The sequence below is a fragment of the Notechis scutatus genome, chromosome 1 (genome assembly GCF_049901735.1).
Source record: "Notechis scutatus isolate UNSWTSFEM ecotype Mainland chromosome 1, rNotScu1.2, whole genome shotgun sequence".
Lineage (NCBI taxonomy): Eukaryota > Metazoa > Chordata > Lepidosauria > Squamata > Elapidae > Notechis > Notechis scutatus.
In genome coordinates, this window is record NC_142009.1 from 269,315,878 (window position 1) to 269,339,648 (window position 23,771).

General features: G+C 40.8%; 1 protein-coding gene across 2 annotated transcripts in view; it reads left to right on the top strand.

The window, feature by feature from the left end:
- Positions 1 to 23,771, top strand: part of CSTPP1 (centriolar satellite-associated tubulin polyglutamylase complex regulator 1) — a 152,450-nt gene that overhangs the window by 29,116 nt on the left and 99,563 nt on the right. Inside the window, exon 1 of one of the 2 annotated variants that reach the window (XM_087951333.1) lies at positions 11,385 to 11,508. The exons of the other annotated variant lie outside the window; for it this stretch is intronic. Within the exon in view, the coding sequence (XP_087807459.1) occupies positions 11,453 to 11,508 (56 nt within the window). The 5' untranslated portion in view covers positions 11,385 to 11,452. Of the gene's footprint in view, positions 1 to 11,384; positions 11,509 to 23,771 lie in introns of those variants that run through there. 2 annotated transcript variants of the gene reach the window in all.

The window sequence follows — 23,771 nt, forward strand, 5'->3', positions numbered from 1 at the left end:
TACCTTTTGAAAACAACTGGATTCAATAGGTATCTGAAGAAGACTAATCTAAAACATTCTTTTCCATTGTAGAACAAAAAGAGATAATGGTCTATTCATGACAAGGGACTAAACTTGGTTTTCCTCACCTTTCAGATCATGTTGCAAAAACAGTTAATGTGTAATCTCAGTTTGGCTCTATATACTGTAAATAGGGGCAGGTCAATGACTGTCATGGCAGCCATGTATTCCTATGCTGATCCAGACCCTTCACCCTGGGAAGGCACATTGAAGTCTCCCAACCCCGCGGGAGAAAACTTCCATGTTTGCAATTACATTGAATAGCCCTGGCTGAGCAACAGATGGAATGGTACACCATCATCCAGCCCAACTATGCTTTCTGCCTCAATTGCAGAAATAAGACCTCACATCCAGTTATCTATAGAGTAGTGCATCTTGATGCCAGTACAGTCTCATAGATTACAATAATTACAGCTTTCCATATATGCACTGGTACTGATAAAGCTCATAGGCAAAACTTTGAGATATTAATTCCCCCTCCCCTACCCCCAGATTTTAGTATGAAAGCCAGGTTTCTCTTTAATCCATAATTAAATCATGGGTGGAGATACTTTCCCCCACAGCAGACCTAGCATTCAATAACTTGAGCCAAACCCTTGGGGCTTCAAGGAATCTGGTACCCTGGCTCTTGGAATGAAGAATAAAAAGTTCAGTCAGAAATATCGGTCCTCATTTCCCTGAGTGAAGTCCATTCATTGCCTTTCAAATGCCTTGTATTATCATCACCATCACCATGATTCTATTCTCCCTGGTTGTGCCACCACTATGACCAGAATAGCTCTCTGGTATCTTGTGCCAAATCACAGTAAGCTCGGGTAACTTTTGAGCTTTTGAAACTCTCTGCCACTTACTTTACATACTTAATCTTATTTGTATTAGAGATTGGATATTGTAAACAATATCAGGACCCTGGTACCCAACGCTCTCACCCAAGATATGGTTCTTCATGCCTCTAGCCAAATTTCATTCTTCTCAATGTTATAAAGTGAGAAACAAATACAAGGAAGTTACATTGATGGAATCTTGTCATCCCAAATTGAACTGTCATCCACCCATCCTACTTTAAACAGTCCATGCAACAAGCTGTTCCCAAACAATTTCCAGAACAACTTTGATGACACAGCCTAACTGGAGAATCAGTGTTCCAAGGCATGTCCTATTCCGGCAGTTTCAACCCAGACTTCTTACTATTAGCACAAACCTTCAGAGATCCTTCCTGTTTTCACTGCTGGCCAACTGTGATGCCCAGTGAATTAAAACATTAGAGAGACAAACAGTGAAGCAAGCAAAATTACTGTGGCAAAATTGAAGTTGTTTGGGCCTCCAATGCTATCCTGCTCCCTCCTTAGCCTCTTAATTTATCATGGACACCTTTTAGTCAGGAAATGCCTTTTTTTTTTGACTAAGGTGCCTTAAAGCTGTAAGAAAGCAATGCTCTCAGGACCTTGCGTATTGACCTCAGATTCCATTCAATTACAAGTATTGTCTTTAGTAAATGATTTCTTGTCCTTTTTCCTTTTTATTGTTGTTCCTTTTGCTTGTGTTCCGCACCTTGCAGTTAAGTGTGCTAGGAGGATAAAAACATCCTGAGAAGAGTTAAGGCATAGCTGGCTATGATGATGAATAAGTGAATAAGTACACTGCTCAAAAAAATAAAGGGAACACTTAAACAACACAATGTAACTCCAAGTCAATCACATTTCTGTGAAATCAAACTGTCCACTTAGGTAGCAACACTGACTGACAATCAATTTCACATGCTGTTGTGCAAATGGAATAGACAACAGGTGGAAAGCATAGGCAGTTAGCAAGACATCCCCAATAAAGGAGTGGTTCTGCAGGTGGAGACCACAGACCATGTCTCAGTTCCTATGCTTTCTGGCTGATGGTTTGGTCACTTTTGAATGCTCGCAGTGCTTTCACCCTAGTGGTAGCATGAGACGGAGTCTACCACCCACACAAGTGGCTCAGGTAGTGCAGCTCATCCAGGATGGCACATCAATGCGAGCTGTGGCAAGAAGGTTTGCTGTGTCTGTCAGCGTAGTGTCCAGAGCATGGAGGCACTACCAGGAGACAGGCCAGTACCTCAGGAGACGTGGAGGAGGCCGTAGGAGGACAACAACCCAGCATCAGGACCGCTACCTTCGCCTTTGTGCAAGGAGGGACAGGAGGAGCACTACCAGAGCCCTGCAAAATGACCTCCAGCAGGCCACAAATGTGCATGTGGCTGCTCAAATGATCAGAAACAGACTCCATGAGAGTGGTATGGGGGCCCGACATCCACAGCCTTTCATATGCTCGCCAGAGGCAGCCTGACTGCCATTAGGTACCGAGATGAGATCCTCAGACCCCTTGTGAGACCATATGCTGGTCAGCACATTCAACTTTTTTAATGAACAAAGTATTTAATAAGAATATTTCATTCATTCAGATCTAGGATGTCTTATTTTTGTGTTCCTTTTATTTTTTTGAGCAGTGTACATTACTTAGGTGTAAAGAGACTCATCCAAATGAGACGATCAGTTAAAACATCTTCAATACGAGCAATAGAAAAAGTATTAAAATATTAATATTTTTGAGAAAGTACTGATAAAAGCACTCTCTATTGTGCTCTCTCTTCCCATTCCTAAACTTTTTGCAGATTTCTGTTCTTACTGAAGAATATATGAATCCTCTTCTCTCCAAACTCCTTCGTTATAATAGTTTGGTCAAACAAATCCGTGATTGTTCCTGTGACGGTGAGCCTGTCATAGAACATGAGCAAAAGATTGCCAATGTGCTCAGCTTTTATAGAAGACTTTCTGAAAAAAGGGATCATATTACTGTAACACTCATGATGAGAGAATATTAAATACTAGCAAGGATGGGGTTTTTTTAGGCAGAATGCTCCCAAGAGTCTCTGAAAGTTTATGCCAGAGAGGAGACATGGTGAGATGGTACTCTAATCATTTTTTCTTTTGGAAATTGTAGCAGGATACATCATTATTTCAATAGGTCTTTGATGAGAAAGTGATAAATAAGCCAAGGAGAATATCTGATGCATGATTTTTTAAAATGACCTTTTCTTCTTTCGAAAGTTTCTCTGCAAGGGAATCTTCAATTACATTAAAATTAAGGTTGTCAAGAATCCCTTTTCAAGGTAGTTTTCAACCTTCCAAGAAGAAAAACCAAGGTGACAAAGTGGAGTATGTTAATGTAAGAGATTCTGGCATGCGTTCACACGTGTCCTAGTTTCTGTAACATTATGACAACTGGGCAGAAGACTGGTCTTTTTGCTGGATTTTAGCATTCTTCTTTTGGATGGCTATACTGTTATATAGCAATTACCAGATGTGCCAATAGATTTTTGCTACTTAATTGGCAAAACCCAGTGCTAATAAAAACTCTTTATTAATATTGCTATGAGGAATAGGTTCAAAAACTGAATATTAAAAGAATCTTGTTTCTGCATGTTGTAAACGAAAATAGTTCTTCACACATCAACAATTCCTCAACAATTTGTATGTAATGTAACTTCCACAATGAGATTAGTAGAATAGATTGCCCAATCTAAGGCATCTCTTTCTTAAGAAGAAATGTGAATTTTTTAGATGTATTTATTTTGAGATTCTTTAATTTCCTATGCATAAAGTTGACTTGAAGTTTGGAGATAGTGGTGGAGGAGGAAGACTAAACAGTAATTGTGCCAGCAGCATTATCTTTCCATCTGTGAGTGAAAAAATAAGCCACTGGAGCTTATTTTTTGTCATTATTAAATCCATTCAATAAGCTTTGGAAAATCTGATTCAAATTTTCATGAGGCTAAATGACCTAATGAATGTATAGTTTCAACTTAATATTTGTGTTTATGACTTCCACATTCTGGCCATGTATTTCTATCTCTTTTAATATCTCATATTTGAAGTTAATTTCTTTTCTCTACTGACTGAGAATAATAGAATCATAAAGTTGGAAGGAGCCTTAGAAATCTTTTAATCCCCACACCCAAGGCAGAAGTCCTCATATCATACCAAATGGTGGTCCAATTTTTTCTTGAAAACCTCCAGTAATGGTGCACCCACAATTGTGGAAAGCTAGGTATTCCACTGCTTAATAGTTCTCACTGTCAGGAAATCTCTCCTTATTACCAGGTTGGATCTATGACGACCTTCCACTCATTACTTCTGATATACCACAGGTGCTACGGAGAATAAATCAATGCCTTTTTCGGTGGCAGCCCTTCAAGTACTGGAAAACTGCTATCAAGTCTCACCCCAATCTTCTCTTTGTTAGGCTAAACATATATAACTCCTTTAGCTGTTCTTCATAGGATTTAGCTTCCAGACCCCTTTGTTACTCTTCTCTGTACTTTTTCTAGGGACTCAGCATATTTTTTGTATTGTGGTGAACAAAATGGACTCAATATTCCAAATGCAACCTCAGCAGTGCAGTATAGAATGGTATTATCATTTCTCTTTATCTCAATGCTATCCCTCTGTTGATGCCGCCAAGGGCCACGTCATCTTTTTTGGCAACTGCAGCACACTGCTGACTCATAGATAAGCAGTAGTCCACAAGGCTACTGGATCCCTTCATAGGCCTTACTTTTGAGCCAGATACCTACCTATCTTGGTCTGTCTTCTGAAGGATTAGCAATTCCTTCCAAGTTTGTGTCATCCATAAATTTGGTGACTGCCCTTCAATCCCTTCATCTAGAACAGGGGTCCTCAACCACCGGGCCGCGGACCGGTCCCGGTCCGTGGAGCACTCTGTACCGGGCCGCAAAGAAACAAAAATAAAAAAAATGGCGGCTTTCTTCGCCTTCGGTGAATGCTGCTGGGATCGGGGATCAAGGACACAAATGAGAGAAGGGGAGGGAGGAAGCAACCAAAGCCTGTCCTGCTCTCTGGCTCAGCGGCTTCGGTTTCCTCCCGCCTCGTTCCTCTCTCAGTCGCTCTCTCGCTGCTCCACCAGCCCAGGAAGAAACTGCTTCAAAGAAGCCGGGGGGGGTGGCTTTTCCTGTCGCCGCAGCACCTCCGAAGCGCCCGTTCACCCCCACCCCGCCCGCCTGCGCGCGGTTCAATCCACAGTGCTCCGTTCTGCCTGCCTGCCTGCCTTCTTCGTTTCTGGTGAGAATAATAACTATTCGCCTCTTTTTATCAGCCGAAGCTGCTCCGAAACGAAGAAGGCAGGCAGGCAGGCAGAACGGAGCACTGTGGATTGAACTGGGCGGGCGGGCGGGGTGGGGTAAACGGGCGCTTCGGAGGTGCTGCGGTGACAGGAAAAGCCACCCCCGGCTTCTTTGAAGCAGTTTCTTCCTGGGCTGGTGGAGCAGCGAGAGAGCGACTGAGAGAGGAACGAGGCAGACACCCGAGGGAGGGAGGGAGACACCTGAGGGATGGGGCTGAGGGAGGCAGGGCCGAGGCGCTCCCTGAACTTGGTGGTTTGCTGGCAGACGTTTTATTACCCGACTAGGTAACAACATCAGATGTTACCTAGTCAGGTAATGAAACGTCTGCAAGCAAACCACCAAACTCGGATTCTTCCCCCCGGTCCTTGAAAAAGTGTTTGTGCTTGAAACTGGTCCCTGGTACAAAAAAGGTTGGGGACCACTGATCTAGAACATTTATGGAGATGCTGAAGAGCATTTGGTAAAGACAGAATCTTGAGGAACTCCACTGTATACTTCCCTTCACGTAGATGTAGTTCCATTAAGGACCACATTCTGAGTGACTGTCCTTAATAGTACTGCAGTGCTTTCAGCATTGCCTTTACTGAAATTAAAGAGGACAGCATTATCTCCAACACTATAACAAACTGACCATAACAAACTTAGTGATAAATGCATGGCTGCTCCAATCCTCAATCTGGCTATGAGGTGATACTATCAATTGGCATTTTCTCTTGAAATGCTTTGTTTACTGATTACTGACAAGTCTTCCATGTTGCTAAAACTCTTAGAAATACTGAAAAGGAGGAGACTCTGGCATGTAGTTTTATCCCTGTGATCTAGAGAATGAAATCACATTCTGAGATTTATACTGAAGAAATGGTCATTGCCTTGATCTAAGATACAGAATGTAGAGGGTAGTTCGGTTTATTCAAAACTTGCACCACTTTGAGTGGAGATTGAATTAGAGAAGCCAAAGGCAGACTATTTGATCTGCCAACTGATTAGCATTTTGTTTTGTTTTTTGGTTTTTTTAAAATTATTTTCTTTTCATTGTTTTGCTGAGAAATTTGAAATCCAGCTTCAGAATTATATTGGAATTAGCTTGGATATTATACATCAAGTGACAATTAAAGCCACTGATTTCACAGTTTAAATATGTTATTCTGATAGAATATCAATGTCTTCAGCATCTGCATGTCAATGTTTGCAAGTTAATGGTAAAAAATATCTACTGAATGTTTAGTTGCTTTCTTAGTAATTGGTAGCCAGTAACAGTGAATTGTAATTATATTCTATTCCTTTCACCACTTGGGCTTTCCTTTCTGCTGATGAAGTGTGACAAAGATTCCACTTCAGTATAGAATAAAGGTCTGCATGTTGACATTTTCTCAACAGCATGCTCTCGGGAGCCACTTATTTTTGCTCAGTGAGCCAAAGCTGGTTTTCTATGCCCTGAGAATGAATAGGAAAAAAAGGAAGAATAATTAAATATTCAGTAAGATGTATTGCTTGAATATTTAATCTGTTTATACTTTTCCTTACTCAATTCATGTAATTTTCCTTACAACTTGCAAAGAAAATGAGATTTATTGACATAAAACTTTAATTTTCTTACAAGGAATTAACTTGCTGCTTCCCCAGATTTTTCTAAGGAAGGTTCTATCAGGTTGCAACAAAGGACTGAAAACGGGCAGATTCAGCTGTTACTCACCTTGAACTGTTTTCATTTTAGCTATTTATTCTTTCCAACTACAAATTGGTTTCTCAGTTTGCTTTTTTCATCCTTCTCCAATTCAGTTTTTTTTAAAGTTCTTTAACATCATATGGCTATGAGTGGAAACTGTTTTAGAATTTTAACTATTGAATTATGTAATCAGTTCTTGAAGACTTTTCAGCTGAAAAGCAGTGTTAAATGCTTTAAATAAGAGTTTCTGATAAGAACTTTATAAAGATAAAGTATTAGAAAAGACAGCTCTTGTATGAAAAACACTATAGGTTCTAAAATGGTTTTAATTTTTTGCTTCTCTTCGTTTATCTTTTTAGAATAAAATAACATTTATAGAAATGTGATTCAATGTTCAAAGCACTGAAATCATATCTGATTTCAGAACAGCAGCATCATAAATATGAACAATTTTATTCCCACTTGCAGAAGCGTATGATGACATTGGAAATTGTGGTTACCCTCAGGCTTTTTAAAGTTTGCTAAGATTTGAAATGGGGACTTCCTAGTTCACTGTTTTCAGCCATTAAAGCATAACATTATGGCAATACAATATAGCATAATATAATCCCTCCGGAGATTAGATTGGCCCCAATTCTGCTATTTTTCATAAAGCCTTAAAGACATATAATAGTTATGTCACTGAGCTTTGGGATCTTGGACATCTTGCCACAATTGATTATAGTTTTACTGATTTATTATTGTTGTTTTATCTTGGCTCCTATGTATTTTTTTTCTATTTTATGATACAATTGACTGTTGTTAGCAGCTAAGAGTCATGTATTTGAAATGGGAGGCTATGTACATAAAATTTAAATATAATATTCTTTATTTAAGTATAAATTAAAACAATAAATATTATTTTAAAAAATATGTGAAAGGATCATTTCCCAATTTATTTCCAGATAAAAATAACACATAAAACAAATCTATAAATGTTCTAAAGAATTGGAAGGTTTCTGCTAACCTGGCTATGATGAGCTAGAATTGAAACAAGGACAGATAAAAATAATTCCAAGATGAAAGAGACTAAATACAGTAATTTCAAACACTTGTCAGAGCAAAGTCCTGACAGAACAAAAATTGACAGCTTCAAAGGTTTACAAAGACATATCTTCAACTGGAACAGTGCTCTGCAGCCTAGACCTTAGAAGAGTAGAAGTATCAGGCATGTGGCCAGTGGACTGCATGCAGCCCACAATACCCCTGAGTGTAATTCTAACCAGATGAAAATGCAATTGGGTAATATTTAAGAAAATAAAATAACAATGTAATAAAACATAGATCTTACTACATTTTAAAATTAATTAATTCGATGTTGCTGAACAAGTCACTATTACCTTGCACGCAGCACACACTTATACCTCTCATGTTCCTTCTCCCATTTGACAGTAGCCAACCCAAGCACTCTCAGGCTTGTACGGCACCTCTCTGCCACTTGCACACTGTTTCCCACCTGACAGAACCCCCCCAGTTCTACACCATGCTTGTGCCATATCTCCCCACTGCTTGCACGCCTGGCAGCAGCTACTGTATTTTGCCTGCCTGACTGCCAGCCAGCCTACTTGAAACCCACTTGTGACTTGCAACTTCCTGCCGGCTTTCCCACTTACTTTAGTTGTTGGAAGCTGGCAGGAAGTTCAAGAATGTGCTCGCTTAATGACACCTGATTCTCACTTAACAGGGATTGCCATTGCTAACCAATGTGGTCATGTGATATTGCACTTTATGTTCACATTGCTTAGTGATGGAAATTCCAGTTCTGATTGCTATCATAACTCATGGACTATCTGGGTAAATATCTCTCTATATAAATATTGAAAAGAAATAATCAGATTTGTAATGTTTCTTTTAATGCTTTACTTTTATCCAGTTCATTCATATATATATACATACATATAAAATATGTGGTTTTCTATCTATCTATGTACATATATACATATAAAATATGTGGTTATCTATCTAGCTATCTAGCATCTATTTATATTGAAATGAAATAATCAGATTTGTAATTTTTCTTTTAATGCATTAGTTATATCCAGTTCATATCATAAATAATATGGTGGTTTTCTAAGTCAATATTTGGCCCATAGGGATCCTTAGTTATGGTTTAGTGGCTCCCCGATTCTATTTCAATTTGATACCATTGCCCTAGAGTAAATCTGTTTATGCTTCCCAAATTAATATATATACAGTTTTAAGAGTGCATATATAATGTACACAATAGGTTTAAGCTTTACAATCCTATGATTTTTGAAGAATATGCATAAACTTGTTAAGTTGTGCAAAAAACTTACAAGCTTTCCCTATGGTTGCCAAGAGTTATTGTGTACAAAGGCTTTTCTATTGCAGTACTGATAGTCCTTGATTTACAACTGGCCATTTAGTGATCATTGCTTCTGTTTAGTTCTGATAGCTTCCTCATGGTCACATGATTGCATTTTGGGCACTCGGCAACTGGCCTATTGTCTAGGTGCTAAACAGTTTGCATATATGCATAAATTTTTAAGACATCTTCAGGGTTATGTTACTTTTCAGGTTTTTTGTGGGGGAAGGCTCCATTCTCCAATATTCTCATAGAATTCATCAAATATTGTGTTTTTTAAAAATTCTCTTCAAGTTCTAAACATTTTTCGAAATGTAGAACATGCATGCCATGGTAAGTGAAGAACACGAGGTCACAATGCAGCAGCGAGTGAAAATGTATAAATGTTGTTTTAAAAACAATTGCTATTTTCTAATTCTGGTCAATTTTCTGTGCAAAAGTAAGTGGTAGTATACTGAAAACTCATTACATCCTTACACTTTTCCTTGGGGAGAAATAAATAAGCGTGATAAGCGTCACAATGGAATGTAGAATGCACATGGGCTTTGCCTAAAGAATTCATAATTACCAGTATATCTATTTACTCTTCCATATACCTATTTTTCCCACAAGGATTTTGCATTGCAGCGTAACATAGTTATGGAGTCTTTCTCTGTAGAAGGAAAATGTTGTAGCAGAATCTACCCTTGGGGAAATCTATCCATTTGTATTGCATTACAACATAGTGGTAGTGGATCATAACAGATTGCAGCTGATCGTATGGTTTAATGTTTCACCTATAAAATGATACAATATTACATTTTTCTTTGGGTCACTTATTGGAAAGAAAACCAAGACATTTTACTATGTCCCTGTTAATAGTTTTTCCCCTCCTAACCTTTGAGAGAAATTCAGACAAGGATTTGCTCTCACAATCCAAGTCTGTGAGTTAAAGCTATCTTCATTCTCTACTAGCGTGTGGGCGGGGGTAAAGGAAGAGAGGAAATTGAAGCATGAAGCCTCAGAGGCTCAATTTACCTTTGGAGTGAATAATAGTGTGTGTGAGGGGGTGTTCTCACTTAGTAGTCAATGAAGCTTTGGCCACAGTGACATTAAAAAGCAAGTTGATACTCTTGGGAATGTAATGTAATGTAATTTGGGCTCTGATCATAAAGATTATCTTCCACAGTTTTCCTACAGTGAAGTTTCAGTTGTGAGAGTAATGTGGAGGCTAGATGTCTATGTTAGTTATATAGCACTGCAGTGCTAAGATATATATGGAGCACCGTGCAACCCTCAAACGCTAATCCTTAACTTTGCTGTGAACTACTTTTTCCTTTCCTTGAGCTATCTCCAAGCATTTCTCCATGGCTACTTAGCCCTTTATGTGATAGGCCCGCAGTCTTCCAGCATACTGAATTTCCCAACTCATAACTCTAAAATGCTTTATTTCAGAGTAGAAAGAGTGCACTATATGTGGCCTATTATATCCATATCAGTTTGCTTATCCTTTTCAAACAGCCATTGTTTTTTAATAGGGTTTTGCCTGGCAGGAGTAGTTCTTAAATCCTGCCATGTAAGAATGGCCAGCTTGAGTTACAGCTGGCTGTACTATGCTGTTCTGATCAAAGGATTCCTGCTTTTTAAAACTTTCTTTTCCCTTTGTTTCTTTGCCCCTTTGTTTTCATATATAGTGGTCCATAATTCAACACAGCAAAATCGTGCAACCTTTGATTTGAAAGATCAAGGTATTAAGTAACTGACCTAGTTTCCTGTTGTTTCTTTGACCTATTAGAAAGACGGTAAGAAAAAATGAAAAGAAGTTTTTGAGTGATAGTCTACACCAGCCTCCTTCTGTCTCATGCTTTCCAGATATTTTAGATTAGAGCTCCCAGGATTTCTAGCTAACGTGATCAATGGAAAAGATTATAATATTTTTGTTTGAATTTTGAAAAATGGCTTGTCTCTGCTGAAACTTCAAATAGAATTTATCAAACTATGAAAAACATCAGTAATGAGGCCCATGTTGATTACTGTTGGTAAATCCCGTGTCTTCATCGGGACTCATTAGACTTAGAATAGAGAGACACAGCATGTGGTACTTCAGATGTTGCTGAATTATAATTCCCAGTAACCCTATGAAACATGGCCAGAGGTGAGGAATTGTGCAAAGCTACTGATCCATTCACAGTACTGTCAACTAAAAGGAGGAATGAGATCAAATATCCTTGGCACTGAGGTCCACAAATGTGAATGGTGTCCATTTTGGTAAGCATGTCTATTAACTTGTTGTCTGTATCCAGTGTTATGTTGTACTTTAGAAGTAGTGGCACTTAAGCGTTTCCAAAGAAGGTTTTGCTCTTTTCTTAAGCTTCCCAAGACTGTTGAAGTTGCTGGAAGCTTAATAAAATACTGGGAATTGGGCTCCATTTTTTCCCCAAAACGTGAGCATCCAGCAACAATAGCTACCAAATATGAAGGCATACCATCCTGACAACATGGGGCTGTGTTCCAGACTTGAACACTAAATAGTATAAGCATATTAGGAAGGTTGAGATAAAACTGTTCAAACTTGGCAGGGAGCCTAGGGGCTCCATGCTATGTACAAAAAGACCATATAGAAGAAGCAATTATTGTTTACACAAGGGTGGTTTTTTTTAGGATACAGCAAACCTTTTAGTTAGAGTCTGTAAGATATGTGTGAACAGTTTGATGATTAGAAACAGTGCATGGGCATGTGGTATTATGCTTGTTTATGTTTTGTTTTCTCCTCTGATATTGAGTGGCATGAAACAGTCTTGTAAGTAGGTGTGTGTGTGTGTGTTTGTGTGTGGAGAGAAAGAGAGAGAGAGAGAGAAAGGAAAGAAGAAAGAAGAAAGAAAAAAGAAAGAAAGAAAGAAAGAAAGGAAGGAAGGAAGGAAGGAAAGAAAGAAAGGAAAGAAAGGAAAGAAAAGAAAGAAAAGAAAGAAAGAAAGAAAGAAAGAAAGAAAGAAAGAAAGAAAGAAAGAAAGAAAGAAAGAAAGAAAGAAAGAAAGAAAGAAAGAAAAGAAAGATTCTGTTATTATAGCCAGTCTCAATGGTCTGGTATAACTGATATGCTGACACCTACCAAGTAATGCTTTCATTGAACATGATTAATATTAATTAGTATTAAGATCACTAGAGATAGTTCTTGACTTAGAACCATTTATTTAGTGTCCGTTTGAAGTTATGACACTGAAAAAAGTGACTAACAACTGGTCCTTGCCCCTACAACCATCACAGCATCCTCACAAATACATGATCAAAATCTGTGCACTTGGCAAACGGCAAGAATTTACAATGGTTGCAGTCTAAAAAGGAGGTGTATTCCTGGTTATTCATGTCAGGAAATAAGTACAGGAATATGAAGGGACTTGTTTTATAAAGAAAAACCATTCAAATCACACACCTTTATCAAGTGAAATATCCTGCAATGCATTCTATTGAGAGCCAGACATGGTTCCTACTCACAGAATGAGTCTATTTGAAAGCATTTACTGCCCTTTCCTCGAACAGAAGGTTCTCTTATTTCAATAAAGGAGAATAATTGTAGGTCAGGTTGGAATGAAGGATCCTTGCTGCCCTCTGAGCTTGCTTGTTTTCTTGTAGATGTTTCATTACCCAAACTCGGTTATCTTATTTGCACATATTGTTTCAGTACCTATTTTTCAGGAGGCATAGTTTATCCAATATTGTGGTTGGTTTCTATTAAAAATTAACATGACATCCTTTGATTTTTTTTCTTAGTTTGAAAAAGCCCAAAGGTTTTCTAAGGGTTCTTTAAAAGACTTTTGTATAAAAGACTTTTGTATTTCTGGCACATTGCCTAAATATTATTATACTGGAGACAATGCTCAATTGAGTCTGTGCTCAGAGCAGTAGCACCTGAGTTCTAATAGTCCAAGCACATTCCCTGTTGGAAAAATTGGGCTTTATAATTGCTGAATCCTGCTCCATCTATTCTTTTTGTGTGTGTGTGTGTGCACATGCCTGTTTTGCTAACATAGAGTGAGTATGCTGCAAGGCACGTCTTTCCCATTCCTGGCACACTAAGAAGATTCCTGTCTGGTTTGGCTTCTGTGGAGCATGTAAAGGCAAGGTTTCTAAGTACAAACATTTTTTGCTGATGCCCGAAGTCCTCTAAACCCCTTTTAAAATTTCTGAAGTTACCCTGGATTCGGTCTCCTATCCAACACTCCCCCCACCTTTAACAGAGCTTCCCACTTCTGTAATGTGAAAGGTGACTATTACTATTAAAGAGACCACCCATAAGCCCAACAAAACCTCTGAGTGAAATGCTAGTGCTTGAAGTATGTTAGGGTACTAATGAGGACTTTAGTTTTGTTAGTGCAAGTAGACAAGTCAAGGAATTGTGTCCATGGTAACTCCAATTGATATGTTAATTTGCCTATCCTTCGTTAATGGTTTGAAGAGAGCCAGTCTTTAGCAATATTTGATGTAATGGTTGTCTTTATTTTTAAGGGGACGTACCTGTAGGCAATTATGCATAATACCCATTAAGAAAAATGGAAAGTAGCTAAATATGACACCCTGAACCACACAGTAACAAATCTAGTACTGTGCAAATCTATTTCACATGGTAAGTTTGTGATTCAGCATGTCCTATAAAGACAGAACATTGCATTAATTGGACAAAGCATGGTTCAGTTCATGTTTTTATTTAAATACTTTTATTTATCCTGCCTTTGTTATTTTTACAAATAACTCAAAGCAGAGAACATATCCAACATATCTTCCTCCTTGTATTTTCCTCACAACAGCAACACTATGAGATGGGTTGGGCTGAGAGACTGACTGGCCCAAAGCCGGCTTTCATGGCTAGACATAACTTGAACTCACTTTCTAGCCTGGTGACATAACCACTAAAGCAAACTGGCTCTATCTAACTCACCATTTTTGATGGATAGTTAATAGGCTTTAGGAATGTCTTAGATGTTAAAAAAAATCTACGTTAGAAATCAGTAGTTTCTGTAGAAAATAACATAAAGCTTTATTATACTTTTTTATTTGAAATGCTTTCTATTGGAATATTTTCAAATATTTTGAGAGCTTTTTGTGGGATGATGTCTTTGAATCAGTGTTGACGCCTAGTGACTGTTTGGACAGGTCACTGCAGTTTTCTTGCCAAAATTTCAGAAGTGGTTTGTCATTGTCTCCTTCTAGGATTGAAATAGTTTGACTGGCCCAAAATCACCCATCTTACTTTGTGCCTAAGGTAGGATTATACCTCATGGTCACCTAGTTTCTAATGTGCTGCCCTTAACCAACACACCCAATTGATTCTCCATATTAAGTTTAATAATGTGATGACTAATCTAATGATATTAAATTTAAATCTGAAGTTGAACCAGGAAAACGGTGCTATGGTGCAGGATATATGAATTCAGATTATCCTAAATTAGTGTCCTTCAGATATGCAGAGCTTCAATGTTCAAGTTCCTGAGGAATTATGAGTAAGGATGTCTATTACACTTAAGTACAGAAAGATTTCATTACATCCCCTACTGAGGTTCTTGACACTGTTTCTTGATTTCATCCCATAGACCCCTCCTAACATGAAGTAGTCAAATGTTCAGGTTCAGACACATCCTGGTACTGTGTTGTTTTAGTTCTCTGGTTTGCCAGTCAGGTAGACTTAGACTTACTTAGAATAACTTTATTATTGCTTTGAATGTACACTAATCGGCATACATTAAAATGAAATTTCATTGCATACAGCTCTCAAAGGGTCACCACCTCCAATATACACAACATAAACATGACTAAATAAATAAATACAAAATTATGGATATACCCATATATATTATATGACACAGAGAAACAACATAGTCTAGTTCAGATGTATACATGTACCCGGCACGAAAAACTAATCTTGCGAGTTTACCAAATGGATGGCATAGGGAACAAAGCTGTTACAGAATCTGGTAGTCCTGCTAGAAATACTTCAAAACCTCTTCCCAGAGGAGAGCAATAGAAACAGACTGTGACGTGGGTGTATAGGGTCTCTAACAATGTTTGAGCTTTAAGCACATAGAACTTGTAAGCAGTATCCTGAATAACAGGAAGCAAGCTTCCTATAATCTTCTCAGCTATCCTTCTCACTCTCTGTATGGACTTTCTATCTGAGGCACTGTTGCCACCAAACCAAACCCTGAACCCAGTTTGTTAAAATGCTCTCAATTGTGCCTCTGTAAAAAGTGGTCAGGACAGAAAGAGAAAGATGTGTTCTTCTCATCTGATGCAGGAAATGCAGAAAAGGCTGAACAGATAATTTCATGAAATCATTTGCAGTTTTGCAGTTTTTTTGTTACAGGATAAAAAAAGTATGAATTTCCCAATAATAAATCATTGGGAGGCTGTTGGCCAGACTTTTATATAATATTACTGTTTATTATCACTATGTTTCATGTAAATACACTGAAGATATTTAGAAATCTGTGTCCTGCATTTTTTATATTAGTAACAGACTTACATAAACTATAGCTGCTTGTTCAGAAAACCAATTACTAGCCACTAATTTTAAATCAGTGTATTAAAAAAAATTCTAAGCTTTTATTTACCTCTGTGAACTAGTATTTTGTGCAATTCCACCATTGTGCTTAAAGAACATAAAACATGTATCATAGATATTTGGGAAAAACATAAACAGGAAGCAACCATTTTCAGGAAAGAGTTTAAATTAGAACTCTTTATTCTGACATCTAATTTGGTTTTTTGAAAAATATGAAAAAATATGCAAATTTACAGTACATATACCCAACATTCTGTCAAGGGAGCCTGTAGTTATGTCTGAATTTGTACAAACCAAGAAAACTCTTCACCCTTTCATCTACCCAGATTAAAAGTCCTGTTTTGTGGGAAGAAGTGTCAACATAGAGGTAAATGGCAAAAAGTGGGCTAAGTATCCCACAACTTTGTCTTAAAAACAATCCTCCCAAATTTATACATCATTGGAACCAAGTAGGGAGAAGTTTATCTAATCAAGTCTGCCCTGGTTAATTGAAAATAGAAATGAAAACTTCTTGCAACCACACCAAAGGAGAAGGGAGTGGGAAAGACTCACACCCAAAACTCATTCGCATCAGAGTGAATCATAATTTAATGTTACTTTCATGCTAATGTAATATGTTGAATAAAAGGCCAAGGTACAAGGCCAGGGCCCTGGATATTAAAAGTCTACACATTAAAATGCCTGGGTTTTGATATGTAAAAAAGCAGGCCAAGATAAATCACTTCAGAATTTTTTCCACCTTTAATATAACATATAAGCTGTACAAGTCAATTGAAAAAAACAAATGTTTTAGGGGGAAAATAACAATAAAAACATAAAATAGCATGATAATATAAGTGTTCATACCCTCTTATAAATGGCTGTGTTCAGAATTAAGCAATCACACTCCAATTGATGGTAAATAGTAATCCATTCACACCTGCTATCAATTAAAGTGACTCTGATCAAGCCCATATAAAGTTCAGCTGTTCTAGTAAAAGTTTTCTGACATCCAGTTACTCTTACAGCAAAAGCCATGGTCTGCAAAGAGCTTTCAAAGCTTTCAAAGGGGTCTCATTGTTGAAAGGTATCAGTCAGGAGAAAGTTAGAAAACATTTCTAAGGCATTGGATATACCATGGAACACAGTGAAGATAGTCATCAACAAGTGAAGAAAATATGGTACAATAGTGATATTGTCAAGAACTGTCCCTCCAAACTTGATGAAAAAACAAGAAAAAATGGATCCAAGAGAATGCCAAGAGGCCTACAGCAACCTTAAAGGAACTGCAGGAATTTCTCGCAAGTATTAGTTGTGCATTGTATGTGACAGCAATCTTCCATATTCTTCACATGTTTGGGCTGTGCGGTAGGGTAGCAAGAAGGATTGCAAAAACCTATATCAGGCCTGACAAAAGCATGTGGAAAGTTGTGTTATGGTCTGATGAGACTAAGGTTGAACTTTTTGGCCATAATTCTCAAAAGTATGTTTAGTGCAAAACCATTCTGCTTCACCAAAACTATACCATATCCACAGTGAAGCATGGTAGAGGCAGCATTATGGGGCTACTTTGGGGCTTTAGTCAAGGTGGAGGGAATTATGAACAGTTCCAAATGTCAGTTAATTATGTGACAAAACCATCAGGCTTCTGTTAAAATGCTAATGATGAAGTGGAATTTCACCTTTCAATATGACAATAACCCAAAGCATACATCCAAATCAACCAAGGAATGACTTCACTGGGAGATGATCAAAGTTTCAGAGTGGCCCAACCAGAGCCCGGACCTAAGTCCAGTTGAAAATCTTGGAGTGATCTGAAGAGCGGCTGTGCATAGGAGTTGCCCTCACAATCTGATCTGGAGTGCTTTTGCAAGGAAGAGTGGACAAAGATTCCTAAGGTAACATGTGCCATGCTGATGGGCTCTTCCCGAAAATATCATAAAACCAAAAGGTGTTTCAATGAAGTATTAGTATAACCATGTTATTGTAAAAAAAAAAATATTATTTCCCCCCTAAAAGATTCCAGTTTGTTTTTCAATGAATTGTAGAACTTAGATGTTTTATTAAAGGTGGAAAAAAATCTGAAATGATTTATTTTGGTCTGCTTTTTTTACATCTCAAAAATGGGTATGTAGACTTTTTATATCCATTGGACTTTTAAGATACGTTTACATAGTTTAATACAATCCAGAAGATCTTCAGGGAGACTCTGTTCTATATTAACATACTCCAAAAATTGAAATCTGATTGGTCCACACGGACCACTTCCTGATTGGTCTACTGAACGGCCGTGATTGGCTTTCTAAGAATCAACCACGATTGGCCGAGCCGATCGCAGGAGATTCAAAGCGCTGTCATTGGCTGGCGAGCAGTGAGCAATCCCTATATGAAGGGCTGCCGCGGCTCCAAGATCTTGTACAGATCTTAACATAAAATAAAGAGCTTGAAGTACACTGTTTTCACGTCTCGTTTGTACCCGATCTAACACTGGCGACGAGGATGGGATCGTGAGACCCTGAGACCAACGAAGCACGTGGTGAACCGACACCAAAATCCAGACGAGATGGCCAGCAACACCTCACCACCCGCACCCTTTGACCAGGCTGCCGAGGATTGGGAATCATACATTGACCAATTCCTAATGTTCCTCGAGAGCAGCAATCTAAAGGATGCCAACGGACAGAAGAAGAGGGCCGTGTTCCTAACGCACTGTGGGCCTGCAGTGTTCAAGATGGCCAAAGCCCTAGCCAAACCCGCAGACGTGAAAGAGATGGACTGGCCCGACCTCGACTGGCTGTTGCGGAGCCACTACGCCCCTGCCGTGCCCAACCTCATCCGACAGCACGAATTTTAACGGAGGGATCAGAAAGAGGGCGAGAGCATCAGCGACTTCGTGGCCACGCTCAGGGACCTTGGGGGCATGTGCGGTTTCACTGACATGGACGAGGCCCTGCGAGACCGCGTGGTCCTCGGGCTCAGGGACCCCATCCTCCAGAGCCGGCTGATGGCAAGGGCAGACAGCTCAGTCACTGAGGCCATCGCCGAAGCGACGGCAGCTGACGCCACCAAGCAGTCCGCAGCCTGGATGCGGCAGATGCATGCAGCAGACCGACCCACAACCATGGAGACGGCACCAACCCCAGAAGCACGACCAGAGGCCAGCCACAAGACCACCACCATGCACCATGGAGACCTCGACTCCTTCTCAGATACCGAGGACGAGGAGGAGGAGATCCACTGGCTGCAGGCGGAATGAGACCGGCGAGAGCGGCGAGGTCGTAAGCCGGGGTTCCAGTGTGCCGGGTGCAGGGGCGACCATCCACGCTCAGAATGACGATTCCTCGATGCCATCTGTCGGCACTGCAACAAACGGGGGCACATCGCCAAGGTGTGCCGGAACAAGAGGAACCACAGCCCCCAGCGACGAGACGGCAGCCCCCCAGGACCAGAGACCGACACGCCGAGAGCCGATGCAGCCGGGACGGGCGGAACAAGCAGTTCAGCGAGGCCAGGCAAAAAGAAGAGACCCATCAGACGGTCGTCATCGGGCACTCAACAACCCTCGACGCCCGGAAAATGCACGTGGAGGTAGGCATCGAAGTCCAGCCATGCGTGATGGAGGTAGATTCCGGATCCTACCTCTCCATGGTCTCCTGGCGCACAATCAAGCGCCTGGTGCCTACCATCCACAGGAGCGAACTAGAAAGCCAGAAGCTGACCCTGAAAGACTATCAGGGAAACCGCATCCCCGTGGCCGGGATTGGACATTTTAAAATATCTTTCAAGGGGCGCACAGAGGTACTTCCGCTCACCGTCGTGAACAAAGACCGCCCAAGCCTGCTGGGACTACAATGGTTCGCGCCATTGGGGATCGAGGTGACGGGCATCAACCACGTTGCCGAGGCGGACTGGGAGGAAACGCTCGTGAGGGACTTTCAGGAGGTCTTCAACGGCAACCTAGGCAAGTACCGGGGGTCCCCAATATCCTTCAGCCTAAACCCAAACATTGCCCCAATCCGCCTTAAGCCACGGCGAGTGCCATTCGCACTCAAGCCCAAAATCGATGAGCAGTTAGACAAGCTCATCGCGCAAGGGGTTTTAGAGCCTATAGACCATGCCCGGTGGGAAACCCCCATAGTCACCCCGATCAAGCCAGATGGGTCCATAAGAATCTGTGGTGACTATAAGGCCACCCTCAACCATGCGTTGCAGCCAAGTGCCTACCCTGTCCCAGTGGTACAGCACCTTCTGCACTCACTGGGGGGAGGTAAGGTCTTCGCAAAACTCGATCTGGCGCAGGCATATCAGCAGCTGCCAGTCGATGCCGAGACCGTGGAGGCGCAGACCATTGTCACCCACCGAGGGGCATTCTGGTGCAAACGGCTCCAATTCGGAGTCAGTGTGGCACCAGGGGTCTTCCAGAGCCTGATGGAAAGACTTTTACTAGGAATAAAAGGGGTGGTACCCTATTTCGACGATGTACTGGTGTCAGCTACAAATAAAACCCAATTAGAAAGCCACCTAAGGGAGGTCTTGCAGAAATTCAAAGACACCGGGCTAAAGGTTAAAAAGAAAAAATGTCACTGAGAAAGTTGAATTCCTGGGGTACCTCCTAGACAAAAACGGAATCCACCCCACGGAAAAAAAGCTCAAAGCCATCAAAGAAGCCCCTAGACCTAGGAATAAGACTGAACTGCAGGCTTTTCTTGGACTCATTAACTTTTACAATGTTTTCCTGCCCCAGAAGGTGACGGTAGCGGAACCCCTCCATAGGCTGCTGGACAAAACAGCCACCTGGGCCTGGGGGAAGCGGGAGGAAAATGCATTCAAACAAACAAAAATACCTATACGGTAGGACCTTTTCCATTATCACCGATCACAAGCCGCTGCTAGGGATACTGGCAGGGAACACAATCCGCCACCCGAACATACTGTCACCCAGGATGACAAGGTGGTCCGAGTTCCTTGCCGCCTACACCTACCAGCTGACACACCGACCCAGGAAGAACATCACGCATGCAGACGCGTTGAGCCGCTCCCCCTGCCCGACCTGGAAGATGACCCGGCACCCACAACATCAATGCTGCACATAGAAACACTACCCAACCCACCCCTGACCGCGTCAGACATTGCCCGAGAGACTAATAAAGACAAACGGCTGATGCGGGTCTTGAATTGGGTGGAAAAAGGGTGGCGGAAAACGACGGCGACGAACAATTTAGAACTTTTCGAAACCGGCAAACCGAACTTTTCACACAGAAGGGTTGCATACTTTGGGGGGACAGGGTTGTGATCCTTGAAACGCCACAAAAAAGGGTATTGTCACCCGAGCATAGTTAAGATGAAAGCCCTGGCCAGGAGTTACACCTGGTGGCCAGGGATGGACAAACAAATCGAGGCTTGGGTAGCCTCATGCAAGAGATGCCAGGAAACCAGACCAAGCCCTCCCTCCGCCCCAATCCTGGAATGGGAAACCCCAGGGGACCATGGTCCAGGATCCATATAGACTTCACCGGACCTACCAAGGGATACACATTCCTGATAGCGGTCAACGCTTACTCCAACTGGCTGGAGGTAAACGCCATGAAATCCACCACCACGGAGGCCATTATCAAAAAACGAAACAAACTATTCACCACCCATGGCCTACCAGACGTGCTGGTGTCAGACAACGGGCCACAATTTACCACCCTGGCATTTGAAAAATTCCCGGCAGAACAGGGCATACGGCATGCATTGACAGCGCCCACTCATCCGGGGGCGAACGGGCGGGCGGAACGCATGGTTCGTTACACAAAAAATCAAAACCGGGGACATGCAGGATAAAATAAATAAAATGCTATTAATACAACACATAACACCCAACACAATGACCAACAAAAGCCCAGCAGAACTGCTCATGGGCAGAAAATTACGATCCCAATTAGATAGACTGCACCCAACATACAACCCCGAGAAACCCTCAGACTCATCAAGCAAACACCGAACGTTTAACACAGGAGACACAGTCTACGCTAAAAATTTCACGGGGAACCCGCTCTGGGTACCTGCAAAAATAACCCAGGTAACAGGCCCCCGATCATACTGGCTACAAACCGACGATGGACAAAGCTGGAAACGGCACATCGACCAATTAAGGTCTAGAATAGCCACCGACAACGAAGACAACTCGCAAACACCACAAAAAGTCACTAATAAAGAAACCAGAGGGGGGCGGGGAAACCTCAAGCAATAAACAAACAAGAAAAGAAAATCCTAAAACACAAACCGAACACCCCCAAGCCAAAATAAACCAGCAATACTCACCGGTAGATGACGAACCAGCAGCAGACGAACAACCCGGAGCTTCACCTGGAAGGAGTAGCCCAGCCAGTTCAACCAGCCCAGAAAGACCAGGCGGGAACAGCGGAACCGGCAGCTCAACCAGCCCGGGTAGACTGGGAGGGAGCTACCGCAATAGGCCCGGCTCACCCTTCCAGGCGGTTCCATCAGAAGGGACGAGAGCGGCAAGGAGTCCGTCCGAACCGGTTGAAGACCAAACATCAACTGAGCCGCGCAGGTCAAATAGGCAGGTATGAAGCCCCGCCTATTTGCGCGACTACGTGACCACGTTGCGTAGGACTGAACCAAGAGGGGGGGTGTTCTATATTAACATACTCCAAAAGTTTAAATCTGATTGGTCCACATGGATCGCTTCCTGATTGGTCTACTGAATGGCCGTGATTGGCTTTCTAAGAATCAACTGCGATTGGCCGAGCCAATCGCAGGAGATTCAAAGCCCTGTCATTGGCCGGCGAGCCGCGAGCAATCCCTATATGAAGGGCTGCCGCGGCTCCAAGATCTTGTACAGATCTTAACATAAAATAAAGAGCTTGAAGTACACTGGTCTCGCGTCTCGTTTGTACCCGATCTAACAGACTCTGCCTTCTTCTTACTTTCTGTGGAAACAAGGAGCACTGTGCTACTGCAAGATCAATTATAGAGCCATTCTTCCTTCTAGGAAAAGTACTGCAGTTCTGTCACAATAGCCAGCCAATTGGGCATTATGGAATATTTCAAACTACCTATATTCTCCTTTGTAAGTTTTGATGGTTTCATATTAGAGAAGGCCTGACTTTGCCTCTGAAATGACTAATCTGTTCATTCAACACATTTTCTGAAACCACAGTTTTCTCAATCAGCTAAGTTCCAAGACACAGAAATCAGGGCACATTTTTGGAAAGTCCTGTTCCAGCTAGTAGAAATGAAAGCTCCATGAAAATATACCTTTTTCAACTGTTCATTATACAGTATATATTCTGTATCAAATTAATTTTTAATATTCCAATCCCTAGTTGATTGGGTAGATAATTGAGTCCAGTACTATAGCTTCTCTTGTATCTCCTCCAGAGATATTGATGCTTTTTTGGGAAGAAATTATATAAGATGATAGTCCAATATGTCATTAGTAAGAGATTCACAGTTGTTTAACAAAAAAAATAATCTTGTAGTTTCTTAAATATTCAAAAAGTTTGAGGACTGTTTGGGACATTTTAAAGTTTTATATAGAGCAGATATGCTACATAGCCATACTTTTTCAAAACATTACTCAAGCTTAATTTCATTTTTAACTTTACACAAAATATTATATTCTATTCATAATGTGTAAACCAGGAAGGCCCCTGGTTTGGATGAGTTTCCAATAGAATGGTATCAAAAATGCAGTAAACTCTGGATACATATATTGTTAGAAGTATGTAGAGTTCTTTATAAAATTATTCTTTTAATTATTATTTTTATGGGACTGATGTAATAGCTACATTGCAACTAAAATTGGTCAAATTGTTTGATAACTTTGTTAAATGTAGATGTAAAAATTTCGACTGCAAATCCAGCACATAGGTTGCAGAATTTGTTCCTTTGCTGGTTCTGAAAAATAATAAAGATGGCACTACATATACTTCACTGGAGAGAGGAATTTCCCTAGATTTAATTGATGTGGGGAGTAGCCAGTGAAAAG